The sequence below is a fragment of the Phlebotomus argentipes genome, unplaced genomic scaffold (assembly GCF_947086385.1).
Source record: "Phlebotomus argentipes unplaced genomic scaffold, Phlebotomus argentipes genome assembly contig_5, whole genome shotgun sequence".
Taxonomy (NCBI): domain Eukaryota; kingdom Metazoa; phylum Arthropoda; class Insecta; order Diptera; family Psychodidae; genus Phlebotomus; species Phlebotomus argentipes.
In genome coordinates this window covers 6,881,039-6,902,553 of record NW_026776165.1, presented here as the reverse complement: position 1 = coordinate 6,902,553, position 21,515 = coordinate 6,881,039, and the positions used below count along the sequence as shown (strand labels likewise).

Here is a 21,515-nt window from a genome sequence, read left to right as displayed (position 1 = left end):
TCTTTTTTCTGAAATTCAACACTTAACATTATTGCTTTGATGCAGAAATCACGTGACAATGGTAACGGCGGATCACATGAATCAGTTGCTGAAGAACGTGCTGAAGATGATCAAGAAGAATATTGGAAACGACAATGCTCAGTGGATGACACGAATTGCTGCCTACACACAACAGATAATCATCAACAGCTCCGAGGAGCTCCTCAAGGATCCATTCTTGCCGTTGGCCGAGAGAGTGCGAAAGCGCACGGACAACATGTTCCACAAGGAGGAGAGTCTCAGGGGCTTCCTCAAATCGGCCACGGACGACACGTCACAAGTGGAGGCACAGATTCAAGAGGATTGGCAACTTCTTGTCCGCGATATTTACTCATTCTATCCACTGTTGATCAAGTATGTGGATTTGCAGAGGAATCACTGGCTGAAGAACAACATCCCAGAGGCTGAGGAATTGTACAATCATGTGTCGGAGATATTCAACATTTGGTCGAAGAGTCAATACTTCCTCAAGGAGGAGCAGAACTTCATCTCCGCCAATGAGATTGACAACATGGCGCTCATCATGCCGACCGCCACGCGCAGGACGCAGGTGATTTCCGAGGGTCAACAGAACACGGGCGGGAAGATCAAGAAGAAGAAGAAGAACCGCGACAAGAAGCGCGACAAGGATAAGGAAGTGCAGGCGAGCTTGATGGTGGCGTGCTTGAAGCGTCTTCTGCCAGTTGGCTTGAATCTGTTTGCGGGTCGCGAGCAGGAGCTCGTGCAGCACTGCAAGGATCGCTATCTGAAGAAGATGCCAGAGTACGATGTGGTGGAGTTCGCGAGGACGCAAATTACCATGCCGGACAAACTGGATCCGGCCGATGAGATGTCCTGGCAGCACTATCTCTACTCCAAGCTCGGCAAGAAGGAGATTGAGTGCGACGAGATGATGGTGGAGAAGGCCAAGATGGCGGACGACAAGAAGCCCGAGAACAAGATTGAGGACACCGTGGACAGGATCGTTGCAATGGCCAAAGTCTTGTTTGGTCTTCACATGGTGAGGAAACACAAACACATAAACAATTATATATCTGTGACGTCACGCGTATTCACATGGATTTTGTTCGCAATAGATTGATCATCCGCAGCAACAGAGCAAAAATGTTTACCAAAGTTGTGTGTCAATCCAGAGAAAGAGGGCCGTTATAGCTTGTTTCCGTCAAATTTCTCTTCATTCTCTCCCAAGGTTCTTATGAAAAACAAAGACTTGTTGATTTCTCACCCCTTCGCTTATACTTCTCCTCCACTAACGATGCGTTGCGACTCCCTAAAATGTTAATGTGGATAACAACTGCGTGACATTGCGTGCGATGAATAACCAAAAGCCCACTAAAGTGGACATATTAACTTTCTTACAATTTAGGCAAATCGCCCAAAGCAACGATCTGACAAGTGGCAGCGAATTGTCTCCCTGGCCAGACGAAAATCCGCTCTTGCTTGTCTTAAAGCTAAACCTTTGTACAAGATGAGCAGGTAAACTAACTGCCCAGCAAAGCTAAGACTTATTAAACATTTTGCTTTTTTTCTGTTTTGTGCAAATTTTTAATCTTTGCAGCGCTCAAAGGGAAGATAATATAGTCATAAGTCTTGGAAAGTCAAAGTGTTATCTGCTAAATCTTAATGTTTCGGGCTTTCTTTAATTTTTCACCTAGAAACCGTCATAATAATCATTTTTCTAGGTTATGTAGCAAATTAAGAACAGATTTAATGATTAATTTACATTTTAGCAAAACAATACATACGATACCCATTGATATTCAGAGTCTTTGATGTTGAGAAATACTGCCAATAGCGATAAGATCGATCATAACCTCACAAGTAATCACTTGAATTTGCAAAATGTTCATTTAGAAGAATTTTTGCACGATTTTGAGTCTAAAACAGTAATTTTGAATTCAATAGCAAATCATAAAACATGATTTAATGATCTAGAAAACTTCCACGCGAATATTTTTAGGTTATGGTCGAAAAAGACTCCCAGACAGAGTAGTTTTAAGTAGAATCTTAGAGAAAATGTGCAAATTTCAATTGTTGAAAGTGTTTTACAGATTGAAGACATATTATCTCCCCCTTGGCACTGCTTTAGAGTTGAAATGGAAGAATAATACTTATTATTCCTTTTTTCATAGGCATCGGGCGTGCAATATTTTCGCCAGAACCTACCATGAATTGTGGCTTCAAGAGGAAAACATTGGTCAGGAGATCATGATTGAAGATCTCACAGTAATAATTGATAAAATGAACACTAATTCGCGTTCAGAGTTAAGATGTTTTTTTTCTCTTCGTCTGCAGCAATCCTTCGAGGATGCCGAGAAGGCCAAGAAGGACGCCGAGGAGGAGGAGAGCAAGCCCGATCCGCTCACCCAACTCGTCACCACGTTCTGTCGCGGCGCCATGACGGAGCGCAGCGGCGCTCTGCAAGAGGATCCGCTGTACATGTCCTACGCCCAAATCGCCGCCAGATCCTGCGGCGAGGAGGAGGAGGAGGGCGGCGAAGAGGAGGGTGGCGGCGAAGAGGGTGAATCAAGTGGGGCAAGTATTCATGTAAGTGGCAAAGTGCTTTCGCTATGTGTTCACCCTCATTTAAATTCGTTTCTTTTTTCACCATTAATTTCTATTTTTTTCATTCAAAGTTTCAACCCCCTTTCCCAATCCTCCCTCACTCACAATGTTGTGTCAGTTTCACCCTCCAAAAACAATCTAACAATCTTCTGATGAAATGTACTAATTAGCTCTCGAAAATGTTCCCATAAATAGAAACACACAATGGAAACCCTTATGGTAAGGCGCATGCAATTAAATGCTCACTTTCTTGCCATGCCGTGTAAAATCCTCATCCTTGGATGATGATTTCCACCCGCTTGATGATAATTGCTAATTGGGATATTTTGGTGTGTGTGTGTACACAGGAACAAGAGATGGAGAAGCAGAAATTGCTCTTCCATCAAGCTCGTCTCTCGAATCGCGGTGTCGCCGAAATGGTTCTTCTGCACATTTCCGCCTCGAAGGGCGTTCCATCTGACATGGTGATGAAGACGCTGGAGCTGGGAATTGCCATTCTCAGGGGTGGAAACATTGACATTCAAATGGTGAGAAGAAAATATTCCTGTACAGCAAATAAGATCCGAAGTAACACTGCATTTCCATCCGTTCAGGGAATGCTGAATCATCTCAAGGAGAAGAAGGACGTGGGCTTCTTCACCTCCATTGCTGGTCTCATGAATTCCTGCAGCGTACTAGACTTGGATGCATTTGAGAGAAATACAAAGGCTGAAGGTATTTTCAGTAAAATGTTGACCAAAGGGGTAAACATGTGAGTAATCTTCGGTTTTCCTGAGATATTTGCGTCATTTATGTCTGAAAATTGGTCTAATTTCCAAATTAAAATCACAGTAAATCGTTCTTAAAGAGACTTAAGCAAAAGCAATTTGCGACATTTTACGTACTTTTGGCGAAAAAAATATTAGCGAGAATTCAGAGTCGATCAGCGATCTTCTAAAACGACTCGGAAAAAATAGGACCATTTTAGCATAATTCCGTCGCTAATCAGGAGTTTACTCAGAGCACATGTTAACCCTTTGCTGTTGATCAATCTCAATGAATCATGCATGATTTATCTGCTAATTTTTTGTTGAAAAAAGGCTTGGGCGTCGGAGCCGAAGGAGCGGCAGGAGAGAAGAACATGCACGATGCCGAATTCACCTGTGCTCTCTTCAGATTCATCCAACTCACCTGTGAAGGCCACAACTTGGGTATGCTGTGTGTTCCACAGAAGCACACACTTGATGTGCAATTCGCAGTTGATTGAATGATTTTCCGTTTATCACAGAGTGGCAGAATTACTTGAGGACTCAAGCGGGAAATACCACGACGGTTAATGTCGTCATCTGCACTGTGGATTACTTGTTGAGACTCCAAGAGTCCATCATGGATTTCTATTGGCATTATTCCAGCAAGGTGAGCTTTAATTTTCAGACACTTTTCACCGATTTTTGAACTCCTTCATTTGATTTTCACAATTAATTCTGTCTTATAACAATTTAATTCTGGGTTTATCCGTCTCGAAAATGTGAAATATTCCTAGAATAAATACAAATTTGATAATTTTGAGGGTTATTTAATCGTCAGAATCTGTTTTAAATCAACTTAACCTAAAAAAAGAGTAAAATTGATTTTTTTTTAACCAAAATCAATTTTATCAATTCCAAACACTTCATTTTCAGAGAAATAATAATAATGTTCACCATATAAGTTCAATGTTCCGTTGAAACAATTTACTCCTTTATCAGGAAATCATCGATCCCGCGGGAAAGGCCAACTTCTTCAAGGCCATCGGCGTGGCGAGTCAAGTCTTCAACACCCTCACTGAAGTGATTCAGGGTCCTTGCACGCTCAATCAACAGGCCTTGGCGCACTCTCGCTTGTGGGACGCCGTGGGTGGTTTCCTCTTCCTCTTCTCCCACATGCAGGACAAACTTTCCAAGCACTCAAGTCAGGTGGACTTGCTGAAGGAGTTGCTGAACTTGCAAAAGGACATGATAACGATGATGTTGTCAATGCTCGAGGGCAACGTTGTCAATGGCACCATTGGCAAGCAGATGGTGGACACTCTTGTGGAGTCGGCGTCGAATGTTGAGCTGATTCTCAAGTACTTTGACATGTTCCTGAAGCTCAAGGATCTGACTTCAACGCCTAGCTTCCAGGAAATCGATCCCAATGGCGACGGATGGATCAATCCCAAAGATTTCCAGGACAAAATGGAGCAACAAAAGAGCTACACTCCGTACGTTAATGTTCTGTTGGCCAAATATCAGAAACGTATCTCACACTTTCTCTCATTCTTTTAGGGAGGAAATCGAATTCCTCTTGGCGTGCTGCGAAACCAATCACGACGGAAAGATTGATTATATCGATTTTGTGGATCGCTTCCACGATCCGGCCAAGGAGATTGGTTTCAACTTGGCAGTTCTGCTGACCAACTTGTCGGAACACATGCCAAACGAACCGAGACTCGCCCGATTCCTGGAGACAGCCGGATCGGTGCTGAACTACTTTGAGGCCTTCCTGGGCAGAATCGAAATCATGGGCAGCTCGAAGAGGATTGAGCGCGTGTACTTCGAAATTAAGGAGTCCAACATTGAACAGTGGGAGAAACCGCAGATCAAGGAGTCGAAGCGTGCCTTCTTCTACTCCATCGTCACCGAAGGTGGTGACAAGGAGAAGCTGGAGGCTTTCGTTAACTTCTGCGAGGACGCCATCTTTGAAATGACACACGCTTCGGCTCTGATGGCAACAGAAGAAGGCGGTCCGAATGTCAGGAGAGAAGCGTCCTTCAGCACATACATAAGCGAAGAGGAGGAAGAGAAGTATGTTTAGGCACTTACAGCAATGTAGGCCATTTACTTATTAGAGTTGATCCGCCATTTTGAATACCCTTGAAGCACTCTTTCCCCATCTGTTCAGCCCTTATGGCATGAATTGGGCCCAAATTTTAGTATGTTGTAGCTGACATTGAGATTTTCCAAACGATCCTCCATTTAAGGTTCTAGGCCTTTCAAAGATGGCGGTTCAAAGTTCTAATTTTGAATACTGTCTTGCAGGGCTGCAAAAGATCCGATAAAGAGAACCGTGCAGGGCTTCAAGGACGGCTTCTGGTTTATTCTGCACCTGTTCAGCGTGTCCAACATCAAACACCAAATTGCCGTGGCGCAGACAAAGTCAATTCCTGAACTGTTTGTTGGCTTCTTCAAGATGATATTCTATGCATTCTACTATTCCGGACTCGGAGTGACGCTCGTCATCAAGTACTTCCTTAACATCCTCATGTCGCTGATGCGCGGATCTGGCAATGAGGAGGAGGAAGTGCCGCCAGAGCCTGAACCATCGGGATTGGTGAGGGCGCTGCCGGCGCTGCCGCAGGAGGAGCCTCCGGGGACAGTGCAGGCTTTCGGCCTAGACATCAGCAAGGAAGACAATGGGCAGTACAAGTTGGCGCCGCACGAGTCTCCCACGGCCAGTCCGTCGTCGTCCATGGAGGAGACGGGCGAGAGTAGCCCTGAAGACGCCGCCGCTGCTGGTGAACATGGTCTCGAGGAGGGCCAAGAGCCGCCAATAACACTGGTGGATCTGCTGGGCGGCGAGGCGGCCAAGAGGGCGGCGCAGGAGCGCTCTGAGGCGCAGAAGCTCCAAGAGGCCGCCATGGCGACCATCGAGGCGGAATCGAAGAAGACATCAGCTGAGCCGAAGGAACCCGCGGCCGTGACACAAATTGACTTCTCTCAATACACGCACAAGATTGTCAGCTTCCTGGCCAGGAACTTCTACAATCTCAAATATGTGGCTCTGGTTCTGGCATTCTGCATCAATTTCATGCTGCTCTTCTACAAAGTCACGACCTTTGGCGAGGACGAGGGTGGATCTGGCGAAGGAGAGCTGGATCTTGGCTTTGGATCCGGTGGTTCGGGATCTGGTTTGGGTTCCATCTTGGAAGGCAGCGGCGAAGGCGGCGAAGAGGGCGACGAAGAAGATCCCTTAGAATCGGTTCACGTTGACGAAGACTTCTACTACATGGAACACGTTCTGCGGATAGCTGCCATTCTTCACAGCACAGTCTCCCTGGCCATGCTGATCGCCTACTACCATCTCAAGGTAAAGGAAAAAAAAAGCCGTCGACAATTGAAAAGGCTTTCATTTGGCGCGAAAAGAACCGAAAAAGCTTAATTAGTTCATTTTTAATTTGCAATCAACCAAAAACGCACCTCCGAAGCACTTGTCAAGTGGCCAGTGTGGCCAGATGACTAATTCAATCATGAGAATTTCCTCTTCCTGAATCTTCTAATCCAAGTGATCTTGATGGTTTTTGTGCTGTCTTTCCAGGTTCCTCTGGCCATCTTCAAGCGTGAGAAGGAAATTGCACGACGCCTGGAATTTGACGGATTGTTTATTGCTGAACAGCCGGAAGACGACGACATCAAGTCGCATTGGGACAAGCTCGTGGTGTCGGCAAAGTCCTTCCCTGTCAACTACTGGGACAAGTTCGTGAAGAAGAAAGTGCGCCAGAAGTACAGCGAGACGTACGATTTCGACTCGATTTCCAATCTGCTGGGCATGGAGAAGTCCGCCTTCACCACGCAAGAGGCCGAAGGCGGCGGTCTCGTGCACTACATCGTGACCATTGACTGGCGCTATCAGATCTGGAAGGCCGGCGTGACAATCACGGACAATGCCTTCCTCTACTCTCTGTGGTACTTCACGTTCTCCATCTTCGGCAACTTCAACAACTTCTTCTTCGCCGCGCATCTGCTAGATGTCGCGGTGGGCTTCAAGACGCTGCGCACGATCCTGCAATCCGTCACACACAACGGGAAGCAGCTGGTGCTGACGGTGATGCTGCTCACGATCATCGTATACATTTACACGGTGATCGCGTTCAACTTCTTCCGCAAGTTCTACGTGCAGGAGGAGGACGAGGAGGTGGACAAGAAGTGTCACGACATGCTCACGTGCTTCGTGTTTCATCTGTACAAGGGCGTGCGCGCCGGCGGCGGCATAGGCGATGAGATAGGCGATCCAGATGGCGATGACTACGAAGTGTATCGCATCATCTTCGACATCACATTCTTCTTCTTCGTCATCGTCATTCTGCTAGCCATCATTCAGGGTCTCATCATTGACGCCTTCGGCGAGCTGCGCGACCAGCTTGAGTCCGTGAAGGAGAACATGGAGTCCAACTGCTTCATCTGCGGCATCGGCAAGGATTATCTCGACATCGTGCCGCACGGCTTCGACACGCACGTGCAGCAGGAGCACAATCTCGCCAACTACATGTTCTTCCTCATGCACCTCATCAACAAGCCCGACACGGAGTACACCGGCCAGGAGACGTACGTGTGGAACATGTATCAGCAGCGCTGCTGGGACTTCTTCCCCGTCGGCGACTGCTTCCGGAAGCAGTACGAGGAGGAGTTGAGCGGCGGCAGCAGCGGCTGAATCACATTATTTCGTTCATTCATTTGGGTTGAGATTTTTGTCTTGTTGGGAGTGTTATTTGTATAAAATGAATCATTACATTTCTGTAGATTTCGTTATTTCTCAATAAAGAAAAATTCAATATTTCCGTTACTCACCAATGTACATTCTCAATCGGTCCGGAAAAACGGGGGTTTCCCGGATTTCCCGGGCATTTCTGAAATGTTTTGTGATGTTTCATTCTTGCTTCGAAACACAATATCTCAATTCAACTGTCTTTTCGGTCTTTCCGGTTAGCCGAGACACAAACTGATCTCCGGAACATCTCCAGAACAATGTTTCCGTGGCTAACTCGATTTAGTTATGTCGCAACCCGACGTGCAGTTGCGAATGACGTTCAATGAGGATGTGTGTGAGAATTTGACAGCACACACGCATGCACAACCGCACAGTTTGAGCCGACTTTTTAGTCCATGTCGGACTAAAATTAGAATAAATGCTGCATTTATTTTTAATCCGGCGTAGGCTCAAAGATAACTTCAACAAGGCTCTATAAATAAAGTCGAAGTTTGCGCAGAAATTTCTTAGAGTAGACAAAACACTGTGTTCAATTAATGAAGAGATTTTCTTAATTTTCACATCAGAAATAATTTCAAGCTCAATTATAATACAAAAGAAATATCAGGAAATTTTTCAGGATACATTTTTGGTCAAATTTTTCGCAATTAACTTTTTGTTTCGTCAAATTTAGGTCAAGAGATGATCAGGAAATAATGTGGACTTAATGAGCTTCACCGGCCTGTTTAAGGCGTCCTTTTCGTCTCGTCTTTTTCCTTCCAGATTTCTCTCAAAAACTCGTGATGCTCCTTCATCAGTTGCCTCAATAAGACTGCTTCGCGCTCAAGAAGTTCCTTTTGGGCGTCGATGATCATTTTTGCAGCCTCTATAACATCACTCCTTGCGCGAGAGCTGCTATTTCCTGATTCTGAATCACTGAAGTCCTTGATGGAGTCCGAAATATCCAGAGGATCCACTGAAGAGTCGTCAGAAAGTGTCACAAACTCCATGGAGCTCTCGTCCGCAAGGCTTTCACTTGAGTTCTCACTTCCAAGCTCCTTGAAGTTCTCTCGCGTGTCGAAAAGATGGCTTAATTTCTCCTCCAAAGGCAAAGTACGCTTTGTCACCCCAGAAATTTGATTTCTCCCTTTGATCTTGGCAAAATCGCTCTTCAGATTCTTAAATTTAACAATAAGCTGAGCACAATTACGATCGAATCCCTTCATTTTCATGTCTTTCTGGAGGACCGAAAACACTTGTTTGTTGCGGAATTTCTTGCCATCGAGCAATTTCATCGCGTTGCGCTTCAGTAAAATATCAACAAACGCTTGCGTCTCCGCCTCACCCCATTTCCTCCCCCTTTTGATCTTCAGAACGTTCGAAACACTCTTTTGGTTCATTTTTCACGATCACTTTAGTAACTTTCACGAACCTTCCGACCCCACAGCTCAGAGCAAACTGAACTCACTGAGTTCCTGAGGATCTGTGACGGGCAAACAAAAGTAAACACAGCGTTTTTGCGGCCAAAACGTCATAACTTCAGGAGTGTGTCTGCGCTTAAGGGGGAGATAATATAGTCAGAAGTGGTGTACAACTTCATGGAAGTGTTCAAAAACTCACAATATTCCTTTCTTGAGAGCTTTTTCTACAGCAAATTACCCCAAATCTTTACATTTCTTTTGATTCTTACGCAGAAACAATTAAAATAATCTTTTTCGAGGTTATGTTATGACTCAAGTGGCAGATATTATGATCAGAAATGGTGTACAGCATAAGAGTGGTAAAGTATTACGAAAATTTGATCTCCAAAAGTATTTTTTATTTGGCACCTGAAGCCACCCTTCAGCACCTGTAGTGTTGCAACGACCCCAAACCCACAATGATTCACAGCATTATTCTTTCCCTAGTTATCCGAGACACACATCCAATTGGACTTTGATTTTAGTACACGCGAATGCGCTTTTTTCAAAACATTTATGCCCTAATTGTATTGCAATTATTTATGGGTATTATTTTACGCTAATGTGGAGGGTAAAAGTGCAAAAAACGAAAGAATTGTTAAAATTGTGAGGATTCTTCGGGAAATTGAATTTCTCAGCAAGGTGGCGCTGGCGTGCAGTGAGGTGCTTTTTGCGCAGCCCTGCGCCTTCGGCTGCTTTCGTGCTGCGCCACAGACAGTCGTCTCGCTCGCACTCGCTGGCGCTGCCGGCGCTGGAGAGGGAGACGGACGATTCCGCCATTACTGTGTGACAGTGTGTGTTTTGCGTCTGGTGGAGTTCTGGTGTGTTTCTGCCGTGAGCTGCGAGTTGGTGAAGATGAAAAATTAATATTGTGCCGAAAATTCCATCGATAAATGCATAAAAAGTGTCGTGCTAGCACCATTATTGATCAATTAATGTGATTTTAGTTTAGTTTTAAGTTGTACAATTGTGATTTTCTACACGATATTTCGGCCTGACCGAATAAAATACACCCTTTTTGGATCAGCACTGGAGTTTTCAGCCCGTCAAAAAATTGTGTCTGGTGAAGTTCTGCTTTCTTTTGTGTGATTCCTTTGGGACTTTGTGAGTTGAAAAAAGAGCCATTTGTGGACATCCTCGAGTGAACTTCAGGGACTTTGGATTTCCTTGTCTTCTCACACGCACAGCAGAAGGACTCCGAGAGGCGATATGTGGTGAGTTTTGGTGCTTCGAAGAGCTTCCATTGTTGAGCCATTTGTGTGTTTCTGTGCCTCTTTTGTTGTGTTTTCCCCTCTGGTGGCGCCCCTTTGCGAAAATTTTCGGAATTCCGGACTGTGCTGGTGAGGAAGGATCGTCGCGGCCAGAGCGCCGCCTTGACTGGGTCCTGAATTTCACCGCCTAGGCGACGTTTGAGAGTCCAGAGCAAGATGGTGGAATTTCCCGAATGTTTCCCGGCGAAAAAAAACCGCCCTTGTGCTTTTGACCCACCCTTTTCCGCACCACTCATTGCCCATCATTCCTATTCGGCACACAATTCCCGAAATTGGCAAACTCTCCTCTCCTGGCCAAGCCGCCTCCATCCCTGGGGAGATGAGACGGAGAGTGTGTGTTGTGCATCAGAGGGCGAAAATGGGGACAGAAACTCGAGGGCGAGACTCAGAGAAGAAGGGTGTGTTCGTCGCTCTCATTTTCACTCACCGAAGCGAGGGAAGCTGCTGCGCTTTCGCATTCAAAGTGGCCCCTTTAGTTTGGCATTTCCATTCTCTCGCGCGCGCGGAAGGTTTTCTTTTGCATTTTGCAGAAGACGAACAAAAAGCGCCTTCGCGAGCGCAGTTTTGTTGTTTTGGATTCCGCATCGAACAAGGCGAAGATCGTATGACTAAAATATGTACATCACTTCCACTTAACACTTCCGAGAATTTCAGACTTCATAGATTGTTTAGCCGATGACCAGAATCTGACTGAAATCTAACTGACAGTTTTATAACTCTGATTTTTAGATCTTTTTGGTGTTGTGAAGTCAAAATTTGAGGTTATGTTTTATTTAAACCCTTCAAGCTACCATAATTACAATTTACAATTAGTGAAAATGCGCAATTCGACTAATAAATTAAAGTAATTCCGTTTTCAGACCAAGAATTTGTATGTTAATCTTTTTTTCCGTCATTAATGTGTTATTTAGTCGTCATTCAGTCACATAACCTTAAAAGAATATGTCAAAATCAAGACTTGGAATATAAATTTATTTTCTGAGTGTAAAATAATTAACAGAAAGTCTTGTACACCACTTTCTGACCATATTATCTCCCCCTTGTCGGGCAACACACAATAAAAATCTCCACAATTGTCAAATAATGTGAATGTCAAATTTGAATGAAGGTTTTGCCTTTGTCAATTCCAAAGGGTTTGTTGTGGATTTTTGTTGACTTGCAAATTGAGCAATTGACATGCAAGCAGGCATAAAATCACCGAGGTTTTCTTATAATCTTTGCTAAATTACACCGATTCGCCGCTACGTAACCAGCCGTGAACAAGGTTAATTTTATACACTCTGTAATTGTATTAAAAAAAAAACAAAGTGATGAATAAAATGTGAACAAAGCATCGGATGACACTTTCGATTTTACACTAATAATTAGCATTTATAGAAAATTCACGGGTTATATTTTAAATTCATGACAAATTTTCACTTTTTAACATGATTTTGGGTGTTGATTTTTACGAGATTTCAAAAGGAAAGTCATAAATTGTCTTAAAACACCGAAAGTTTAACACTTAATAAGAGAGTGTTGGAATTTTAGGTTAGAAAATCCAACAAATAAAGCTCACTGTTTAGCAACATGATCAGTTTCTTCCAATAAATCAATGATTTAAGCATATTCTCACTGAGCAAAATGAGGTTCTTTTGACTTCTTCAGCACAGGCGTCGATAACCTAATTAACTTCACTGAATAACAAGAGGAATTTCCTCTCGTCTGACAGGTCAGAAAAAGCTCTTCTGGGTGATTAATTCCCTCAACATTGATTTTCTGTGAAATTCCACAATCTGTATCTCTTGTGTTTTCCTCTGATTCATATGCCTTTTTTTATGTTTGTGTGAGACATTTTGCATTTCTCACATTCAAGTTTTGTCTGTCGCGCGCGCGGCTATTCCAGAAGAATAACAGAGAGAGAGAGAGAAACTAGATATAAATTAATGGACACTTCCGTCTCTCTGCAAACTCATCTTTCTCTCTCTTGCTCTGTTATTCCCTTTGTTGTCTTTCGCATCGCGCAGAAAAAACGGCGATCGTGTGTATAAATTTCACCAATTCAACTGTGGAAATGTTTTTGCCCAAAATTCCCTTATCGGAAAAGCATGAGTTTCTGAGTGTGTTTTATTGCTCAGCGATAAGATATGAAAAATTTGCTACTTTTCTCGCCAATATGTTTGCCTTCAACTCTTCTTTTTTTTGCTTTTCGCAATTTGCTAGCGAATTGCAAAATCCACTGCATTCCGCAATTGTGGGCGAGAGAGAGAGAGAGAGAAAGAGAGTGAAGATGGTTGGGTAAAATTTGCATCACGCCGTAATTAATTAATCAACCTCAAACTTCAATGTGTTACAGCGACTGGAGAAGCCGCACAATATGCAAAGAGTGGTGCAAGCGAGAAAGAAAGAGAGACCAAGAGGGAGATAATATGCCTCAAATCTGTACACTTTCAGACACTTCTGAACACATTTAAAGGCATTTTCTGTCGTTTCTGAGACACCTTCAACAGTTTTTTTTTTTATCTCACCAGCCTTTAAACCCTCCTGGAATAATTTAAATCCTTTCAAACGTGGAAATGAGGAAATTTAAGACATATAACAATGTTCCTAATAAAAAATAAAGCACAAACCGCGGAAATAACTAAGCAAAGAGACGTTAATCTAGGTTAAAATGAAATTTTTGAGGTTATGTTTGACTTAAAAGCTGTTTTTACTGCCGAAATTTACCCAATCAGAAGTTTTAGAACACAAATGCTAAACTGTTACAAGGGAAAGAGAAATATTCTCTGATTAAACACAAATTTGACAATTATAAGCGAGTTTTAATCGTCAGAATCATTATTAAATCAATCACATAACCTAGAAAATGTAATAAAATTGATATTTTCTAAGTAAAATGATTCAGAAAATGTCTAAATTTGTTAAAACTGAAGCTTTTGCATTGCAAATATTGTAAATGTTTCAACACTTTTAATTCTGAACACTTCTTTAAAAGCCATACACCACTTCTGACCGCAATATCTCCCTCTTGAGATAGTGAGAGAGACTGAAAGAAAGCAAGATGTTAGCGAAGAAAGTTTCTCGTACAGAAGAAAACAGCGAGACGTTACGTAAAAGAATTTTTTTCTCTTTGCATCCTCATCGGCTTCTTCGCCGATATTAAAACACTTCTTTCGAGACGAATTGTGATGCAGAAAAGCTCATCACTCGCAATAACCAATGGTGTGAAGCGAAAGAGTGCAATTTTTCTCATATTTTGCAATAGTGTGGAATTCTCAGTGGATTTTTTCTTCTTTTTCTTTCTCTCTTCTTACGCTGAACGCTTGAAATGGACTCAAGAGAGTTTGAGAGTCAGCGAGTGTGATGAATTTTTCCACTTTGTCTCTCTCTTTCTTTCTCCATAACTCTGTTTATCGTGCTTATTCATCCAATATTGTGAAAAGTTTTCCTCCTTTGTTATTAGATTAACACACAAGATTATTTTTCAAATTGATAAATCATTGCTCCACATTTGAAGACATTAAGTTGCAAAGACAAGTTTTGCAACTTCTTCTGTAGCTGCTAAACTGTCACTCTGTTCTTAACACATGACTTAAAAGCACTTCCTTTGAAGGTAGTGTTAAAATAACACTTTTAGAAGGTACAAATTGGTTTAACATCTGTGAATCAGAATAACAGTTAACACAAGTGTTGAAATTATTAACACTCTCGCCATTTTAAGCCTTCACGTGTGATTCAGAATATCGACGATTGTTTTAAACTAATTAAAACACATTTTTAACATCCCTTCTTCGACTTGGAATCGCTCCAGTGATTAATCTTCTAGACTCATTACAGTAATAAATAAATGCAGTGATGTCATGTGTCACATTTTAGATACAATTTAGAAATTGTCGATAATGATATCGTCTTGGTAACGAATTTATCATCAATTTTGTTTGTTTCCTGAGTCAAACTCAAATGCTTTTCTCCTTTGCCATGAAAATTGGTGTTGATAAGAGAGGAGAGAAGTGACATTTGTGTGTTGTGTTCGAGAGATACCTTTGAAAGGAGCTAATTAAACACTAGAAGCTGACTTATATCAGTTTTATGGCATGTGAGAGAGACAACGGAGAGATCTGACAAAATCATTTTGTCTTCAATTTCACTTTCGTCACCCAAGAAATGATGATAATGCCGCAAAGAATGTGTCTGTGTTGTGCACTCAGAGAAAAGAGGGGGACAAATACGTAGTAATATACACTAATGATGTAGTGTATATCATAAAGTCAAACGTAATAATCAAGCCAACTACGGCACATAATTTTTTGTAATTTATAGTACTACGTGGTTGTTGGCTGAGTTTCAAACTTACGGTGTAATAAATACAATAACGAATGATGCATAGACGTTATATCAAATCACTGAACAAGCTTTGCCAGCTGCAGAAAATTAACTATGCCGTTGTAAATACGTAAGAAGGAATTACGGTGCTAAAATGTAATTTTATTAACTACGGCGTAGTTGATTTCTAGCGATTTTATAACGCATTCCAGAAGCTTTATGACAACGGTTTGAAATTCATTACGGCCGTAGTAAATTTTTCGCGATGCGTAATAATATTTACAATGTATTCCGACTACGTAGTTAATCGCATCTCTTGTTCTTTTTCGCTGAGTGTGAGAGACACAAAACTATAGCAATAGTAATAATGAAATTAAACCAGACAAGAAACGGAAATACAATTTTTTCTCCTTAAATAGTAAAAGTCCTTTTATAGTATTTGACGCCAAGGGCATAAAATGAAATACAATGAATTTAACATGGTGGAGAGACAAGAGTTTTCTGGAGGGAAATTGATTAAATGCATAATTGCTTGACTGCCAGACTCTAATAATACGGGATAATTCAATTTTTTCCCTCCCAAAAATACACACTTTACGACTGTCGAGGAAATGTGCAAGAGATTTTCTCAGTGGGGAAGATTTCCATATAGTTTGTGGGTGTTTTTCTGCAAGGGGGAGATATGTTAATAATATCAGGTCTTTTTGAGTTACAAAACAATTTTTTAGAATAATTATTGCTTCTCTAGGTTATGTAACTAATTTCAAGCATAATTTAGGGATAAACATGAGAAAATACATATTTATGGCACTTTAATTGGAGTAACTCATAAACAAATTAGAAAGAATAAGAAAAAATTCACTTCAATTTCACCTTAAAATATTTTTAATAGATTCATATCCTCACATTTCAGTAGAAATGCGTAAATATATTTTATTATTGAAGTTTTAATTTTAACATAAATTAATCTAAACTATAGATATCTTTACAATATTGTCAAAAATAGTAAAATTGAGTGAATCTAAATTTGAAGGTGATTCTCTACAGTCTAGCCATATTATCTTCCCCTTGTTTTTCTACTTGTGCTCGTCGACTGGAGACGCGTACAACGACAAGAGGGTGTTTTTGGGGGTGTGTTTGTGTGTGTGTTGCCGTGAAAAATCGATAAACCATATGAAACATATCCAAAAAGGCGACAGATTCTGTCTACTGCCAATTAAATTTAATTACTTCACTTCTACATATATGCAGATATCATGGTGAACTCCTTTTTTTTACACAATTTGCTCAGGGAATTTCTGCAAATGACGAACTTTTTCCACTCCCTGTTTTATTTTTCTATCTATCTTTCTATGCGCAATAAAAATGGTTTTATCACACGTTGAAAAAGTTCTATTTGATGATATAGAAAGTCTGCATATCGATTTTTTTGTCACCCTGACAAATGATGATTAATTGCAGTGTTGGGAAAAGGTGGCAAAATAAACTCTCCTCGACTGTTTATATTGTTGTGGTGTTGATGAAAAAAAAACTTATTTCCTCTGTCATTTTGCCATTTTGTTATATTCATATTTATTTCGAAAAACCACTTAATTAAACTGAAAATTTCGGGGTTGGAAATGATGAAGCGAAAGAGTTACCAAATGTCAAATCTTAAAAGCACTTTAATGTGCTTGACAAGGTCTTGTCTTTCTCATTTCCTTCACTTAGGCAAACAAATTTTCCCCTTGAATGCAATTTTCACTCTCTGTTCGTCCCTCTAAATGAATTGAAGCTCTGACTGTGAGTCATTGCAATTTATCTGCGTGCATTCTTGTATATCACAAACCAAATTGTGTCGGGTCGCAAATTCAACAAGAAAGAGAGAGGAAGGAAAAATGCAGAGGGGAAATGACAATAAAAAGTACAGTGAGAAACACAATTTGTCTTGCTAGAAAATCACCTTTAAAGTTGAACCTGTTTGTGAACCACTTTTGGGATAAAATGGGGTGGAAAACACCCTTTTCTCTCTGTCCCTGTAGAATAAGTTTCAGTAGTGATTTAGCAATTTGACAAGTGTATTTTACGTAGTTTTTTTATATGCTTAGTAGTTCTAGATCTTTTCTATGCAAATTGCTTGAATTGATTTTCAGTATTTTCCTAAAATATTCAAAGACTTAAAATAAAAATAACATTTTTAAAAAATTCATGTAATGTTGATTCTTTATAATTTACCGACTTCTGGAAAATAAAGGGTCGTTGCAACATTATAGCTTTTGTATTTCAGTTTCAAACCATTAAGTTTCCCTACATAACCTCAATCTGGTGCATTGAAACAATTAAAAACAAGTAAAAACAATTTTTGTCAATTTCTTTGGTTTTTACGTGAATTTTTCTATTCTTCCTGGCTTTACACAACGAATTCATAACTTTGACAGCTTACTTAAAATGTTATCAGAATAAAGTTGCAACGACCTATAATATTTTCAGTTTGTTTATTAATTCATTTGTGGTTAAATTCGGGAAATTTTGCATCCATTTTGACTTTTGACATTGTTTAATTCACCTGTCGCTGTGAATTGTTGAGGAAAAATGTTTTATTTGCAATTTACACAGAAAGAAAAGTTGGACAGGCAAAATTAGGCAATTTTCACCAAATGAGAAGCAAAATTTTGTGAATATTTTCAGAATAAATTCAGCATGAATCTTATCTCCCCTCTTGAAATCGTGGCCACAGTTGAGTTTGTGTGCATTTTCGGTGTCGCCGTGAAACACCTGGCAAAATGAGTGAACACACATAAATTGGTGGACTGAATGCGTTTTGTGTGTGTGTGTGTGTATGTTTATTGAGGCGAAGGAACCAGAAAATGTGCAGATGCTTAAATTCCGGTCTTGTAACTTTAAGTCATTCCGCTCGTCGCATGCTTAAAATGCAAGAAATGGCATCATGTAATTCAGAAAGAGACGCCTTTTTCTGTGTGCCTTGATTTTTTCACAAGGGGGAGATAATATGCCTTGAATCTTTACACTTCTTGAATAATATGAAGGTTTTTCGAATGCAAATGTTTAATTTTGCTAAGAAAAGAGAAAAATTTTCAGTTTAAACACAAATTAAATGATTTTTAAGGTTATTTTATCACCAGAATCTGTTTTAAACCATTCACATAACCTCAAAAAAGGCGATCAAATTGATTTTACTTGGCACAATAATTTAAAAAATGCTTCAATTTGTTGAAACGCAATATCTGCCCCTTGATTTTTCATTATATGATGCATTTTTCTCTCTCTTTCGCTCACTCTTCGGTTCTCTTGACTTCGCTTCATCATCAAGCAAATGCAAATCGATATAATGACTGAAGTGTGCAGAAGGAGAGCCTTTTAAAAAACCTTTCCTTTCTCTTCATCGTCTTTCCTTTCGTCTTTGTCCAATCTTTGGTCGCGTGGTTTATGTCATGGTGATGAAGAAAAGGAACGCAAAGAATGAAAAATCATTCTTATATTGTTGTGATATTAATCCCAAAGTGTAATTTCCTCCTCGTTTTATCTGCACCTTTTCAACACTCTCAGAGTCAATTTCAGCTTTCTCATGACGGTGGAAAATGACGTGGAAAATTGAGCCGAAGATCATTAATGATGGCTGTTTATTTGTCTGCAATTTAACACATTTTTTTTAGATTTCTAATGTATTTTTTATTCATTTGAATTTTCATTTCTAAATAAGAGAGACACTTTCGTAGAAATAATGAAGCCACAACTTATTGTTGTCTATATCGAATTTTTTACGCAATTTTAATTAAAACTCCCCAACTATGGAATGACTTGAATACAGCAGAAAATCATTGAAGCGGAAGAAGCAATTAATAAAAGGAGAGTTTTGTAAATTAATTATTCAAATATTTCCTTCTCATTCTCTCACGTTCTTTGTGTGCGATTTTCTTTTATTAAAAACCATATTTCTTCTACACCTTCAATAACACAAATTGCAAGACGAAGAAGAAAAAAGAGAGATGAAGAAGGAGAAGTGAGAGAAACGAGGGGAAATGGCAAAATACATTTGCTTCACTTTACATTACAATTAGTGCAAAAAATCACTGATAAAAGCACGCAAAGTGTTTACTTAGTTCCATTGCTAAACACGTGAAATTTCATCAATTCCACCGTTTTTCTTCTTCTCTTCAGTGGGCGGAATATTTTCTTATCACCTTTTTACGAAAAGTGAACAATTTCGTGATAACATGCATTGATTTTTTATGTGTTTACAAAATTTAGAGTCATTGAGCAGTGTTAAAAGAGATCTTTTTTCTTGCCTATTAAAGCCCAAGAGATTTCTTTGGGTGGAAGGAAAAATAAAACAACCAATAAATTACTTCATTATTTTGCCATATTCATTCTTCCTTCCTTGTTCTTTTTTTCTTGTCCTCTCTTTCACAACACCAAAAACTGTATGTTTAAATGCCACATGACGCCAGAGTCACGCTCTTTGGGAAAGGGGATTAAAAACACTGAGAGAAAAATCCGATTAACGCCAATTTTCATATTGAATTGAGATCGAGACTTTTCATCACTCAATTTCAGTCATAATTATTTGGGAAAATTCTAAACTCTAGCATCAATTCAACACCATTTCTAGACCATTTCAAATTAAACTGGTGAAAAATGTGTTTTTGGTGAGAAAAAAAGCAAAGAATAAAATTTATTGACCAGATTTGAACTTGCGACCATCAGTAAAACCAGTTAGAATTAGAAATTTAGGATTTTTTATCGTAAATTAATTAAAATTGTTAGATTCTGACTCAGTTAAAGATATTTTTTGGGTAAACTAATCTCACGCCTCGCCCACTTATAAGCTCCGCCTCAAGAATCAATACAACTCTGCAGAGATCCAAAAATCGTTTATTGGCTCAAGAACACATTATTTCTCTGAGTGCACTTCCGTGCAAGAGTGGGAAAGAGGGACACACGCACTGGAGATCCGTGTGGAAGGGCGCATTGAAACATATGAATCACATGCATAATTTATGGTGGTGACCGTGAAAGTGCATTTAAAGAGGGGTTGGAAAAATGCCCTTTACATTTTCTCTTGCCCATATTAAATTCTTCCCGGGCAATTTTGCTCAATTATACCAACACAACTCTGCGTGATGCCCGACTAATCCACAATCGCGTCATTGAGTGTCATTAAAATTAGCGGGGCGACAGAGAGACAAAAAAGGGTTTTGCAGATGAGAGACTGTGTCAAATATTTACTCCACTAATTAAATTCCTCATTCTTTTACACTCTATCCAGCAAATATTTGATGGACGCTTTGTTGAAATGATGTACAGAAATCTGACATTGAGATATCTCAACTTCGATATTATTTGTTGAAGAATGTTGTTTACAAATTTCCTACCTTTCTTTCTTTTTAATTGATATTAAATGTTGCGTGAGTTGCTTTCAGGTATATTATATTAAACTATGACTTTAATTACTGCTCAGCAATTGGTAAACTGTCGATAACCTTGAAATTGTTTGACCCTCAGAAGACTAGAAAATTGGATTCTGGCCTCGTTGCAACTTTACTTTCATACTATTTTAAATAAGCTGTCAAAGTTATAAATTCGTAAAAAGGTGTTGCAAGATTGCAATTCATAATATTTACTTAAGTGGCAAATTTATCTTCATTTTAGAATACTATTCATACTGTAAGGAGAATTAATCAGTCCCTCTGCAATCGCCTTCTTTCCTCTCTCTCTCCCTCTCTTTCTCTCTCTCTCTTCTTGAAACTGTTTATTTAATGAACTCCCACACTTTGTGAGAATCTCAGCCTTTACGCCTCGCGCTCAGCGCCGCCACCCACCGCCACCCTCCGCAATGAGGTGATGTAAGAAAAAACCATAAGCATAGAAATTTGTTTAACTGAAAATTCTCAGTGTGAACATTTTCCAGATGCAAAATAGCTCAAAATCATTTAACCGCAAAAATACCTCAGCATAGACTTTCATTTTCCTCGTCTTTTTTTTTATTCTATTTACATCACATGCAGGCGTTCTTCGTGAGCTACTATATATATATATACATTATAAACAGCGAAGGAAATGGAAAAATGAGCGGAAAAATAAAATATTTTCCAATTTATACACACTTTTTTTGGGTCAGTGCATAATGAATACGACAATTTTTGAAGAATGCACACAATATTGTGCTTTATTTCTAATCATTGTTTTGCAATGTTCAATTTTTTTTAATTTAAATCATAATTTTAATTTAATTCTGAATCATTCTACGGAAAAAAATCTAATAAATTAAAAGTTTCTTTAAAAATATTTAACACTGAGAGATCTGTTATTTCACTAAAGAATTTCTACAATTTTCACCGCCTTGTTTGCCTTGATTAGAAGGCAACTTTCGTCCCATTTTTCACTCACTGCTCCTTTTCCACGTCGTCACCTTCTT

At 39.9% G+C, this 21,515-nt stretch overlaps 2 protein-coding genes across 2 annotated transcripts in view; one reads left to right on the top strand and one right to left on the bottom strand.

The window, feature by feature from the left end:
* The window catches only part of LOC132255817 (ryanodine receptor), a 29,213-nt gene extending 21,046 nt beyond the window's left edge, over positions 1 to 8,167 (top strand). The window contains exons 26-37 of the mRNA XM_059751980.1: positions 46 to 1,039; positions 1,406 to 1,515; positions 2,172 to 2,265; positions 2,335 to 2,586; positions 2,952 to 3,131; positions 3,198 to 3,318; positions 3,684 to 3,794; positions 3,872 to 3,999; positions 4,332 to 4,825; positions 4,890 to 5,408; positions 5,643 to 6,690; positions 6,919 to 8,167. Of these exons, the coding sequence (XP_059607963.1) occupies positions 46 to 1,039; positions 1,406 to 1,515; positions 2,172 to 2,265; positions 2,335 to 2,586; positions 2,952 to 3,131; positions 3,198 to 3,318; positions 3,684 to 3,794; positions 3,872 to 3,999; positions 4,332 to 4,825; positions 4,890 to 5,408; positions 5,643 to 6,690; positions 6,919 to 8,031 (5,164 nt within the window). The 3' untranslated portion in view covers positions 8,032 to 8,167. The remainder of the gene's footprint in view (positions 1 to 45; positions 1,040 to 1,405; positions 1,516 to 2,171; positions 2,266 to 2,334; positions 2,587 to 2,951; positions 3,132 to 3,197; positions 3,319 to 3,683; positions 3,795 to 3,871; positions 4,000 to 4,331; positions 4,826 to 4,889; positions 5,409 to 5,642; positions 6,691 to 6,918) is intronic.
* Positions 8,168 to 8,682: 515 nt separating this feature from the next.
* On the bottom strand, positions 8,683 to 9,542 carry LOC132255442 (uncharacterized). The gene has a single exon (XM_059751479.1). It carries the CDS (start codon positions 9,465 to 9,467, stop codon positions 8,814 to 8,816), a length of 654 nt encoding a protein of 217 aa, XP_059607462.1. The 5' UTR covers positions 9,468 to 9,542; the 3' UTR covers positions 8,683 to 8,813.
* Positions 9,543 to 21,515: the final 11,973 nt, after the last annotated feature.